The sequence below is a fragment of the Macrobrachium nipponense genome, chromosome 47 (assembly GCF_015104395.2).
Source record: "Macrobrachium nipponense isolate FS-2020 chromosome 47, ASM1510439v2, whole genome shotgun sequence".
NCBI lineage: Eukaryota > Metazoa > Arthropoda > Malacostraca > Decapoda > Palaemonidae > Macrobrachium > Macrobrachium nipponense.
The window spans coordinates 14719792-14733886 of NC_087222.1; the positions used below are offsets into that span (position 1 = coordinate 14719792).

Sequence of the window (14095 nt, forward strand, 5' to 3'; positions counted from 1 at the left end):
TGGCGGCAACCACGTGACTTGCCATTCGTAACCACAGCCAAGCCACCATCTTTCCCAGCACTCATTTGAACAATGTTTATTGTAAGTATGTAACATTTATTGATCTTACTCAAGATTGCAGTTGTAATCAGCACAATAAAACAACATTTTGTTGCCTATATTAGTGAAAGTATTAAACTTATTATTCCTGGGGTCATGGTTTGAACTGAAATTCATTTTTACCTTGTAAGCGGTGGTTTTATCCTTACTACCATCCCGACTGAAACTCCATAGTGCTTATTTGATTGTAATTATACATGTTTTAGTCTTAATTCACTCCAAATTGCACTTGAACTACGTTGCTGTTCCTGGTTCCTAAGCGCTCACTTCACAAACACAGTTGCGAGCAGCACACAAGTACATGGTTTATTAGGTGCAAAGCTTTATTCCCTCAATTGTTTACTTTACTCATTATTTAGTTTAAACTTTACTTTGTTACTTCAAAATGTTTGTTTAATTCATGTCTATTATCCTTTTTTTGCACCCAAATTAACCCCCAAAAATTACAGATATTTCTGAAGTACATACGAGCAGATGACGGCAAAATGACTCATCGTTGCCAATCTATTGGAGCTTCACACATACGCCGATACATTTACAAACTGTTTCCATGAATTCTAGTTGTCAAAGTAATGCAATAATGAGAAATTTGCTCTAATATGCATATATACTACAAATAGATACGCTAATTTCACTTATTTCCCCGGTTTTGTGTAAGTCTTATACCCAGTTTGGCGGGTAAACACATACCAATTGGCAACACTGATAAAAAATTGAAGAGCGCGAAGAACGCCATAGGCACCGTTCACAAGCAAAATTGTTGATATTTGAGTCAGGAATCTAGTTACTTTTTCAACAACGAATATTTTCAATTTAATAACCATGAATATGTAAAAATATTTATGCAATTCATGACCTTATACTACCGTTTAACTATCTATTTAAATAATTATCTAGTGCACGCTTCTTCCTCTTCTACCAAAAATCGTAGTTTTCTTAAAAAAGTAGTGGTTGGAAATAGTTTACGACTGTTGTGATGAAAGTGCCCCAGCGTCTATGAGTACAAGTGGTGTGCGAATTTAGCACAGGAAATGGGAAGTTTATTGACACAAGTGACTCCACCAACATCTAGATGGTGTCAATCTTCAAAATTTGGTAGTTGTAAGTAAAAATTTTGAAAGCGTCATGGAGGTAGTGTGCACTGCGTAGAGCCAGACTTTTCATTACACTTTGTTTAATCTTAAAATACCTATGGCCTTAATTTCTAACTTTGGAGAAAATACTTACTTCGAAAGGAGAGTAGAGGTCTCGAGCTCCTGCTCTCACCACCAACAACTCATGTCAGGACGTGTTAAAGTACTTTTTCAGAGGGTGGCTTCAAACGCGGTAGAAAGTGACTCGGCTAGTCCAGTCGGTTGTTTCCCCTATAGATTAAATTGCCGTAACTAAACCTTCCATGAAATCATTAAAAAATCATAGAGTATCACTGAACCAGACACTCTGAAGATAAAGTAAGCCAGGATACAGGATACAGGCATCCTGTAGCCTACACTTATGAGATCCTACAGAAATTTACAGCCTAGCCTAAACCCAACATTAGCCTATGAATAAATCATTGAGACATCATAAAATATAACTCATTTAATTTAGACAGTCTCAGGTCAAGACCCCATAGAAGGCTAAGGTCGATAGGGTAACCTTCCAGTACTAGAACAGAGGCTACCTATAACTCTAGAAGTCAATGATACAACCTAGCTAGTATAAACATCTGTTACTCACATTACACCAATTATCGGTGATCCTTGTAATTTACCAATTATTACGATTGATTAAGAATTGTCTCGATTAAGACGGCAATTATAGAAGAGAAAAATAAGTTTGAACTTTGAATAAAGTTGCGCTACTAAGGCGGTCAATGGCGTCGCTTTGTTGACATTTTGAGCGTCTTCTATTTTATAGTATTAATGTTTGTGGTTGTGGTTTAGAAGCAGTTCGGTCATATTTATTCGTTCTAATAAGTCAATTTGTGGATAATTGTAAGCAATCAGTGGGAATATAATTAAAAATTCATGTAATTTACTAATAAACTGAATAATATAATGGTAATTATTAGGCCAAATAATGGATTCCGGTTATGTCGGTTTGTTTACGTTTTGGGCGTCGTCTCCTAAGGACTTCTCGTTCGTGGTTCCCGTTTGAATTTGACGTTTTGATTCAAATCTAATAGATGAAAAGGGGGAAGTTAGATATAATCACTGGAGAAATAATAAAAAAAACAGATAATTTATTTCATTATTAGATATTAGAATAAATGGCCGATGTGGTATTAATAGTAGTAGGGGGAATTTCAATTCTTTTATACATTCTTTCCTATTTTCAACCTCTTCAGCAGATTGGCAAATAAAAGCATAGCTATTAGCCATCAAGGTCTCTATGAGCTTTTTTTCTATTAACGGAGTCAAATGCTCTTTGGAAGTCTATTGATACCGCAAATATTGGGTCCTTTTTTTTCTCTACATTTCTTGAATCCAATATTCTAAGATATATAAATTATCAATTCTTCTTCTTTGTACAGTAAAGCTTGATTACAGTTCATTTGTTTTCTCTATATTTCTAAATTCGTTTTCTATTTTGGTTTTCAGGATCCCCATGAAAACTTTATATCAGTGGTTCTCAACCTGGGGGCATCAGCAATTTCCAGGGAAGGCACGAGCCCTAAGGAAAAATAAATTTAAAAAATCTCTAGTTATATTCATTGTTCTTTTAACAAGTGTGAGCAACTAATATTCAGAAGTTTATGAAAAAATACAAAAGTATTGCCTTATAATGTTACTTTCCTATAGTCTGCTACCCTAGTTAGGGTCGTTGAGCTTACAATGTGTTGTAATTATTGACCTCCCTGCCTATCCCTCGAAATCCCTTCTTTCTCTCTTTTTTCAAGTCTGGGAGGGAATTTTACTTACATATGCAAGGGGGGCATGGAAGGAAGGACCTCTTAGAGGGGGCGTGGTCATATAAAGGTTGAGAACCACTGCTTTATATGATACACTTGTTAGTGCAATTGACCTAATATCTTTGACTGTGGGGTGTTGCTTCTTGGGTGTAAGTGTTTTTTTTTTTTTTTTTTTTTTTTTACTTAAACAAGCTGCTCTATATTTTCCTGCCTTTCAGTATGCTGTTTAAACATTCTGCCAATTCTCTTTGAATGTTGGTGCTTTGTAAGAATAGTTTGAACAGAACTGGTTTCATTTCGTCCCCAGTGCTTTATTTGATTAGTTTTCCTTTTCTCTAGTTGATTTTTTTTTTTACTTCTTCTGCAGTTATACTTCTGACTTTAATTTCTGTCTTTATCGGGTCATTCACTCCATCCATGTTTTCTCTCCTATGCTTTTCTTATCTTGTCATTGGTCTTTTCATCATTTCTTCCATTTCATGCTCATACTGTTCTTTTTTGCTCTCATTCCATATCTCTCTTATTTTGTTTGCTTCTTTTGGGTGTATTGTTTTCCTGATTTTGACCAGCCCTTTCTTTTGCAGGGTAGAATTCTTCCTTAATTAATCTCTTGCTTATTATTTTTGTCGTATATCCTGATCCATTCTTTATCTGAGGTAGTCTCTTTTTGTCATCCATTATCTCATTTCTAATTTTTTCTTCATAATCTTCATGTGTTTCCTTTATTACTATATGTACTTTCTGTCTTTGTTTCCCCCCTAGATGCTGACCCCTTGGGTAGGGGGCTTAGGGACCAGCAACTGTGGCGTGATGCCTGGTGGGGTTGCTTTCTCACTGGTCCTTGGGGCCCAGCTGCTGATCTAACTAAATTAGTCAGAACTTTTCCTTCTTTCTGCAATTTTTTCATTCTTACTACATTCTTCTCCTTCATGTATTTTTTCTTTTTTTTTTCTTTGGATTAATTATGTGGAAATTTCCACCTTTGCTAAAATTTACTGGACCTGGTAAACAGAAAAGATATCAAAACTGGGATTGGGTTTTATATTTGAAGCTAAATAGTGGGAACCGTGGCAGGACCATCAACTGCCTGATAATGTTCGGACCTGAGTGATATCAGGTGGAACTATTTTGCAGGGCTGGACCACGGATTTCAGGGGGGTCTAGTTTTGCGGATAGGACTCTCGGCATTCTGTCCGGTTTGCCCATAATGTGATTAGGGTGGGGATGATTGTATTCTTGTAATACTCTCAGTCCTATCAAGCGGGTTTGGCTTACACTTGGGCCACTCTAATCATGTTGTGCCATCCCCTGTAGGGTAGAGATGCGGAAATTTGGGAGTCGGTTCTCGCTTGTGCCATTAGTGGAAGAATAATCTCCATGAAAGGTTGATGATATCTTTTTAAGGTTTTCAGGTTTATTTATTTTTTTTCAATCTTTAATCTTTATGATAAAAATAAATAAAGATTCAAGTATCCCTGGGCCCTTTGATGGTGGTGAATCGGCACAGTTGATGGCAGCTGGAACCTCCCCTGACAACCTTCCTCTGGAGAAATCATATAAACCTTCCAGTGTAATTAGTACACTGAAACCCTATGCTCCAGTACAGAGTAAAGGGATATTGAACAGAAGCATATTTGAAATTGGACCGGGAATATTTGAAAAGTCTTATGATAAGTACCTAACTTTTAATCTGGAAGAATCAAGTTCTGATATTTTGGTGTGTATTGAAATATCGTGAAGTGTCGTGGCCGAGAACCTATGATTTCTTATGAAGGTCGAGAAAAGCTGACGGTGGAATCTACCTCAACAAAAGAAACTGAAATATTGAAAGCATTACCACACCTTGGAGGAGTCAAAGTGGAATGTGCAGTACATGCCTTTTGAAATTACCTACTCTGAGAAATACCTTGTAGAGGAATTAAAAGATCAAGGTGTAATAAGAATTGAACGAATGAAGAAGAGGGTAAATGGAGTCTTTGTCCCACTTACCAGTTTAATTATTACATTCAATTCTACTCGATTGCCCTCTATAGTTAAAGCAGCCTGGCTAAGTTTTAAGATCAAACAATATATCCCAAGACCGAGGAGATGTTTCCATTGTCAAGAGTTCGGACATATGTTAGAGTCCTGTAGACAGAGACTGAAGGGCAAGCCGGCTACTTGTGTCAAGTGCAGTGAGCCGGACCATGGCATGTGTGGTAAACAAGCCAGATGTATACATTGTGGAGACAATCATCCATCGTCTTCACTTAATTGTGATGTGTACATCATCGAAAAAGAAATTCAAACATTTAAGGGTAACAGAACGTATTACATTTAGGGAGGCAAAAGAGAGAGTATTGAATCAATTTGTTAGACCAGGAATATCCTTTTCCAGTGTTGCTGCAAATCGAAGAAGAAACACAAATGTTACCAAGGATATTTTAAATAGAAAATCAGTGATGACCTCTACTCGTGCCTCTTTGGAGGCAGCGCCAGCTGTTGCTGGCACTCCTTCCTCTTCGGAAGCTGCGACAGTGATTTCTGGTGCTCTTGCCTCTCTTGAGGCTGCACCAGTAATTTCTGGTGCTCCTGCCTCTTCAGAGGCTGCACCAGTGATATCTGGTGCTCCTGCCTCCTCGGAGGCCGTGCCAATGATTTCTGATGCTCTTGCCTCTTCGGAGGTGGTGCCAGTTGGTTCTGGCACTCCCGCCTCTTTGGAGGCAGTGCCCGTGGTTTCTGGCACTCTTGCTTCTATGGAAGCAGAGCCAGTGATTTCTGGTACTCCTGCCTCTCTGGAGGCTGTGCCAGGAGTACCTGGCACTCCCGCCTCTCTGGAGGCTGTACTACCTGTAAATGCTTTCGAGGATGCACCAATATCCGATCCTCACACCCCTCCTCAGGCGACACTAGCTTTGTATGCTGTTCCTGAGACTGATAACCCTCTAAAAAGGAAGGCAGCCTTAAACAATCGGTCTCCTTCCAGGAAAAAAAGAGCAAGGTTGTAAGCTGAAAGCTCTTAAAAGAGGCTCTAATGTAACAGCCTCTAAAGGAAAGTAAAATTCATTAATTTTCTCCAGTGGAACTGTCAGGGATTAAGAGCTAAATGGGAAGAGTTAAGGCTGCTCATATCAGAAGTGTCTCCTGCCTGTATAGCTCTGCAGGAGACCATGATTGTTAATAATATGTGCCCCAGCCCACGAGAGTATACATCCTATCACTCCACTTATAATCTAAATATTGTAAGCCATGGTGGTGTTGTTTTGTATGTTCGAAATGACACCCCACAAAATCCTATTATTATTCAATCAGCAAAGAAAATATACAGAGTGCTCTCTCTATGTACCACCTAACGAAGCCTTCCCCATCAATGAATTCAAATCTCTTATTCAACAGTTACCACGTCCTTTTGTTATTTTGGGAGATATGAATAGCAGAAACCCTCTTTGGGGTGACATCAACACCAATCAAAGAGGAAGGTGCTTAGGTTCCATCATAAAAGATGAAAATGTGCGGATCCTCAACTCTGGAGAGTCTATGCATTTTCATGTTCAAACAGGCACGTTATCAGCATTTGATTTATCTATATGTAGTGATGACTGTCTTATTGACTTTACTTGGAAAGCTATAAATGACAGATTTACCAGTGACAATTTTCCAATAGTGGTGAGTGTAGCATCAAGTCCTCCATCTTCAAGGCTACCCAAATGGAACATTGGCAAAGCTGATTGGTCAACATTCCAGGAGCACAGCTCAATAGATGACTGACTCTGCTGATGACTTTCCCTGTGTAGATGACGCTCTTGACTTTTTTAATACAATACTGTTCTCAGCTGGTCTTCAATCTATACCTAGGACTTCGGCAAATTTGTACGCCGACCAGTTCCCTGGTGGACTCGTAAATGCCAAAAAACTCATAGAACTGTGAGATCTGCCTTCACCAGATACCGCAGACGAAAATGTGAGTATTATCGTGTAGAATTTCGAAAAGCGAGAGCTCATTTTCGCATGGAAATAAAAAAAGGGCACGAAAAGAATCTTGGACAATATTCATATCTTCACTAAATTCAAAAACTCCTCTGACTCTAGTTTGGAAGAGAGTTAGAAAAATAGCAGGCAAGTTCACTCCTTGTCAACCTACAGTTATCAAGGTCAATGGTTGCGAGGTAGCAAACCCCCAGTTAGTGGCAAATGAGTTTGCTAATCATTTTGCTAATGTTGCAAAGCAAAATGATGATAGACCCTATTCAGCTCAAAGACGGATAATGGAACAGGTCGAAAATTATTTTAATACCTCAAGACATGAGCAGTACAATGCTCCTTTTACTAGTAGAGAATTTGAATCAGCCTTGAATAAATGTAATGAATCAGCTCATGGACTGGATGATATAACATATTCATTGATTAAGCATACTCCTGAAAATACCAGACTTTTCATACTAAGCCTAATTAACAGAATTTACCGAGAACATATCTTCCCCAAGCTTTGGGAGAAGTTAAAATTACTGCCATTTGTGAAACCTGGAAAAGATCCGTTCAAGACAGAAAATTATCGTCCTATTGCATTGACATCTTGTTTGTGTAAGATCATGGAAAAAATGGTGAACACACGATTGATGTGGTACTTGGAAAGAGGTAAATACCTTTCGCCTACTCGGTGTGGTTTTTGGAGTATGCACTCCACAACTGGTGTATTGGTATGAATGGAATCTTCAATATGTGAAGCTTTTGCCAGCAAGTAGCATCACATCACTGTTTTCTTTGATCTAGAGAAGGCTTATGATACAACATGGAGATATGGCATTTTGAGGGTCCTTTATGAATGTAACCTGAGAGGCAATTTGCCCCTCTTTATTAAGGTTTTTTTAAATAATAGGATATTTCAGGTTCAGGTTGGAGCAACATTGTCAGATGTGTTCAATCAAGAAGAAGGAGTACCACAAGGGAGTGTTTCAAGTGTAACCTTGTTCGCCTTGGTAATCAATGGGGTTTCTAAAATAATTCCCCCAGATATAACCTATACCCTATTTGTTGATGACCTGTCAATTTCCTTTGCAGCATCAAGGATGGCAGTGGCTGAACGCCGCCTTCAGCTCTGCATTGACAATATAGTAAAATGGGCTAAGGTTAATGGTTTTAGATTTTCTGCCAGTAAAACGATAACTATGCACATTGGTCGTATAAGGGGAATCCACCCTGATCCAGATCTATTCATTCATAGGCAGAGAATTCCATGTGTTAGTGAAACAAGGTTTCTTGGTTTGATTTTTGATAGCAAGCTGACTTGGATTCCACATCTGAAATATATTAAGGCAAAATGCTTGAAAGCAATGAATTTGCTGAAAGTCGCGTCTCACACTTTGTGGGGTGCAAACCGAACTCAGATGTTGAGATTATATAAAGCCTTGGTCTTTTCAAAATTAAGTTATGGGTGTGAGGTGTACACTTCTGCGAAGCCAAATAGCCTTAAAATGCTCAACTCAATTCATCATGGAGGAATACGATTATGTACAGGAGCATTTAAATCATCTCCCACCGAGAGCATGCTTGCAGATGCTGATGAGGTGGCACTGGATCTTCATTACAAGCGTCTGCTGGTTCGGAGCTAGTATAGATTCCAGAGGCTACCTAAGTCTTTAACCAGCATTTGTATGAGAAAGGAAAGGCATAGGCAGTTTTATGAAAATCACCCCAAGCAACCTCATCCATTTGCTTATAGAGTAAATTTTATTGTCCGTGAATTAAATATGCCAAGAATAGAGATTTTACCAGCAAAATATTCAGTTAGTTCACCCTGGAACTTTGCTGAGGTAAAATTTTGTAGATATTTTAATTGTACCAAGACAGAATTGTCCAGTGAGGCCATGTGGTCAATATTTTTAGAGCATTCCGTGCAACATGATGACTCCACTTCAGTTTTTATGGATGGCTCAAAGTCAGATGCTGGCGTCAGCTTTGGTGTAGCCTTCCCTGATGTAGAGAGAAGCGGCAGGTTATCATCTGTTGTATCGATTTTTACAGCAGAATTATATGGAATTTTAAAGGCTTTAAAGGAAGTTTTAATTCGGAATGAAAATAATTTTATTATATATTGAGACTCAAGAAGTGTTCTTCAGTCACTGGAATCTTTTAACTCTTTAAACCTTCTGATTTTAGATATATTAGATTGGCTGCTTTTACTAAAAAGAAGAGGGAAAGAAATAAAGTTCTGTTGGGTGCCTTCCCATGTTGGGGTGGCTGGGAATGAGAAAGCTGACCAACTTGCAAAGTCTGCAGTCAGCTCCCCAGAACCCACAAGATGCCTACTACCATATCGGGATTTGTATCCTCTAGTAGGTCAGAGAGTTAAAAAATGTTGGCAGTCCCAGTGGGAGGATATTTTAACTAATCAAAAAATGCAGAGTATCATGTCATCAGTGTCTCCTTGGTCATATCCGAATATGCCAAAGAGACAAGAAACGATGTTGTGCAGATTGAGGATTGGACATACAAGACTCACACATGGGTTCTTGATGTCTCGTGAAAATCCTCCGTTTTGCGAGAACTGCACTCTGCCCTTGACTGTGAAACATTTGTTGATTGAATGTCCCAGATTCGGAAATTTGAGACATAGGTTCCTGTCTTGGGGTCGTGACTGAGTAGGTAACTTTATCCTAGCTACAATTCTTGGAAAGGATTGTAATATAGAGCAGTTATATATCTATATGAGGGAGGCGAGCCCCCTCAACCAAATCTAAATTATACATAGATTGTCTATGTAAGAACTTATATATATAAAGAAATTTTTTATAATATATTTATTGATATTTTTATATGAAATTTATTAAAAATTTAATTTTTTCTATTTAATTTATTTCGGTGTCATTTACCAAGATGTTGTAACGCCAGATATAATACACAATCAATCAATCAATCAATCTGTCTTTGTTTATAGTATGCTTCTTCATAGCATCTCTTCTCTTCTATGCTTGTGGCTTAACTTCTCAGTTTGTTATATACATCCTTCTTTGGCTTATTTCTTTCTTTATGTACTTGGTGACCCATAATAGTTCTCTCTTCTTGCTTTCCTTGCTTTAACCTTCTTTTTATTCATTATCTTTTCTATGTTATTTGTTTTTGCTTCACACATTGTTTCTTCCAGCTGGGTTAGAGCTCCTTTTCTGTCTTGTTGGCTTTGTGTACATGATATATAAGTATTCCCTGTGGACTCTTCTGTTATTTTCAGGTATTTGATTTCTTTTCTTTCATTTTTAAATGTTTTTCTTAGTTTTGTGTTCATTCTGAATTGGACTTTTATGAGGTGGTGGTTTGATAGGTCACATTCATACTTTCCCTCATCTATCGCCATACATTCATAGTTTTTATACATATTTTGGTTGACTAGGGCAAAGTCTATAGTGCTCTTCTGATCTCCTCTACTCCAGGTTATCTCCCATTTGTAGCTGGGATCTCCATTTAATAGTGTTAGGTCATATTTTTCCATTTAGATCCATGAAGTATTTTCCATTTTGGTCAAGTTCTTGTGTCCCTATGAAACCTAAATGCGCATTGAAGTCCCCAAGGACAATCAGAGGCAGATACCTATGTTGTCTTCTTTAATGCTTGATGTAAGGAGCTCATCAATCAATTGTTTCTATCTATATCACTAGCTGACATGTAGACTAGGATTAGGTTAAATCTTGTTCCTTTATAATTACTACCCTCTATAATTACTAGTTGGATGTCTCTGTGTTCTGATTTTCCTTTTTTTAACTGGATATCTCCTTTGGATCTATACATTATTAATAGACCTCCTCCTTTGGTTCCATCCTCATCTCTCATTGAGAACAGCAATTTTGTTGTTTCAGATGCGTTTCGGTGATGCACATAATTGTGTTCCTCTGTGTTAAGTCCATTAGTTCCATTAGTTCAGGTTTCGCTGAACGAATGGAACTTCAAGATCTCTTTATGCATCTTCTGAGTTGTTCACGATCTGTTAATTTCCTTTATTAACAAAAGGGCTTCTACATATATCCTTTATCTATTGCTTATGATGAACCAGGAATCATCGGGTGGCGTCCAAAACTACCTCACTATCCCTTACCAAAACTTATACTGTACTTGCATATGAAATCACATACATTATCACTATTTCATAATGCATAATATAACAAAATACATAACGATAGTAAATATATGTTAAAATTATACGAGATTTAATTGCATTTAGACATATTATAATATTTTGTTTTATTATTTCGTATATTTATTCACCAACCGATACACTGACTTTGCAGTTGGCTCGCTATCCCTTACCATCCTTATAATTCCGTACATTATCCATATATCGTTATATAACGAAATATATAACTAAATAAAGAAGATAGATAACGAAAATGAATATTTAATTAAATATTAGACTATTTCATCCAACTATTTATTAACATTACCTTTTTATTTATTTTGGAAATTTTTCCCCAACGGGGATGAATGACGTCATTGGCACGGCAGGATGAGTGCCCTAGAAGAGGTTATAATGAAACTCAGTGAGCTGATGGAAGTGAAAAGAGGCTTAGATCCTGAAGAGCGAGTAAGAAGTGAGGATTTTAACACAGTGATTAGAGGAAAGGTTGAGGAATTATGGGAGAAAGAAAATCGTAAAAATAACCTTGTTATTCACAACATTAAGGAATGCTTAGAAGGAAATAATGAAACTAGGCTAAGAAACGACACAGAAACCTGGGGCTAAGGGACATTGAAATAGTAGAACTAAGTAGATTAGTAAGAAATGATAAGATGCAGGTGCCCAGTAATACTACAGGGGATCAGGATAGAGACAGAGAACCGAGGCCAAGTCCTATTTTAGTCAAGATGAAAAGTGAAAAGGAAAAATGGGCAGTAATAGGAAAAGCCAAGATTCTCAAGGGGAAGCAAGAGGTAGGATACAACAGAATATTCATAGCACCAGACCTAACCTACAGAGAAAGAGAACAGGATAAGACATCGAGACAGGAACTCAAAGACAAGAGAGAAAGGGGGGGACAGGGATGGTAAACTGATCAGAAATGAAAATTTTCAGAGTCTGGAGGGGGCAACAGGAGAAATGTAATAAACGGAGATATAAATGATACATTAACCAAGAAGCCCAAATAAAAAAAAAAGTTGAAATACAATTTAAAATTTATATGATAAATATACAATGTTTAACTAGACAAAAGTTAGTAGAAATAGAAAGTGTTATAGACAATGATAATAGGATATTTTGTTTAACTGAAACTCATCAGATACTAGACAAATTAGCATTAAGTAATTAGAAAATATGAGGGATATGAAAGACAAAAGGGAGGAGGGTTAATGATGCTATACAGTGATAACACAGAGTTAAACACGGTGGAGACCATTAGCAAAGATTTATTGTGTGTTAAATGTAAAATATACGATAATAAAAATCATATTTTGTTGTTATATTTATCAGTAGGAAATACAGAGGAGGATAAAATTAGAGATAAAGCAATAAAATTAGAATGCGAAAACATTATTAAAAACATAAATGACCAAGAATCATGATTAATATTGAGAGTTTTTAATGGCCATGAAGGTTTCTTTGGTCACCAGAATACAGACAGAAACGGGGAAATAATACTAGAATGGATGAATGAACATAGGTTAATACTACTTAATGGAGAGGACAGATGCACTGGAGTCTACACATGGGAGAGGATGCAGATGAAAAGTATAATAGATTTGCTTTAGTCAATGAGAAGTTATATGAAATTTTTCAGGTGATGGTATGCTTGCAAAGAGAGGCCGGCCGCTACTAAAAGGTAAGAGTTGCCACTTATGTAGTTATGATAGGGTGTTAATACATTTATATAATGAACAGGGAAGAAAGCTAAATGAGGCTGAAACAAAGGACGAATTAGTGAATTATTGGAGAACCATATACAGTAAACACGAAAATAAAATAAAGGAAATCTGGAATGAAGAGAAAAGGATGGAATATGAGAATGAAATGGCAGAAATAGATGATTCCATAAGAATTGGAGACTATATATTCCCAAAAGTACTAAGAGAACACATGGACCCATTGATGGAATGCAAAAGAAAGATAATACCAATGCAGGAAACTCTGATAACCGAGGAAAAGTCATAGCTTGTCTAAGTAAGCTCAAAGCAAAAGAAGCTGCAGACCCAGATGGAATCAAACCAGAGCTTTACAAAGCATTAATGAAGAGCAAAACCTGTATAGAAGTATTGGTTAGATGCTACAACAAAGAGCTAGAAATCAAAGAAAAGCCTGAATCTTGGAAGAAATCGAGAGCGAAAATGACAGAAAAGAAAAGGAAACCAAAGGCCAAGGATCTAAGGCCAATAGCTTTATTAGATATATTATATAAAGTATTCATGATGCTGATAAAAGACGAAATAGAAGCACACCTCAGACTGAATGAAGAAGATCACGAATGCCAAGCAGATTCACAAGAGGGAGTAGGATTGAAGATAATATCCTTATACTACAATATTGTGTAGAAGAGAGCTATAGGAATAGAAAACCTCTAATAGTAATAGCTATCGATTACAGTAAAGCCTTTGACTCGGTAAAAAGAGAAGTTATGATCGAAGTCATGAAACAGTTCAAAATACATTCAAAATCATAGAGGCAGTAGCTAATATATACGAAGGGGATAGCACACTAATAGACCTAGGGGAGGGAGTCGAACAGGAAATGGAAATTACCAGTGGAATTAGGCAAGGGTGCACAGGTTCTACATCACTTTTCAAATTGATGACATATTTGATAATTAGAAAAATGGAGGAGGAAGGGACAGGATCTGCTGATGATGGGTTAGTATTAGCAGGAAATATAGAAGACGCAAGGAAAAATATAAAGATTTTAACAGATATGGGAAACAAATGTGGGCTAGAAAATATAAATAAAGAGAAAAGCAGCATCATTATTTTCAATATGAAGGAAAAACCAGGAGAGATTGGGGATATAAAAGTGCGGGAGAATATAACATATTTAGGAATAAAGGTAAACAATACTAAAAATCTGTTTAAGCTACAGAAAAAGGAAATGATGGACAAAGCACAGAATTTAGCCAACCTAACGTATTCAGTGATAGAGAAAAGCTGTAAAAAAGT

The 14095-nt window shown here is 37.0% G+C and overlaps 2 protein-coding genes across 2 annotated transcripts in view; one reads left to right on the forward strand and one right to left on the reverse strand.

Annotated features, from left to right (window-relative positions):
- Positions 1–1954, reverse strand: part of LOC135204722 (gastrula zinc finger protein XlCGF8.2DB-like) — a 320344-nt gene extending 318390 nt beyond the window's left edge. Inside the window, exon 1 of the mRNA XM_064234876.1 lies at positions 1819–1954. The gene's annotated coding sequence lies outside the window, so the exon portion shown is untranslated. The remainder of the gene's footprint in view (positions 1–1818) is intronic.
- Positions 1955–13045: 11091 nt separating this feature from the next.
- LOC135204540 (uncharacterized) lies at positions 13046–13480 on the forward strand. The gene has a single exon (XM_064234703.1). The coding sequence runs from the start codon at positions 13046–13048 to the stop codon at positions 13478–13480; it is 435 nt and encodes a 144-aa protein (XP_064090773.1).
- Positions 13481–14095: the final 615 nt, after the last annotated feature.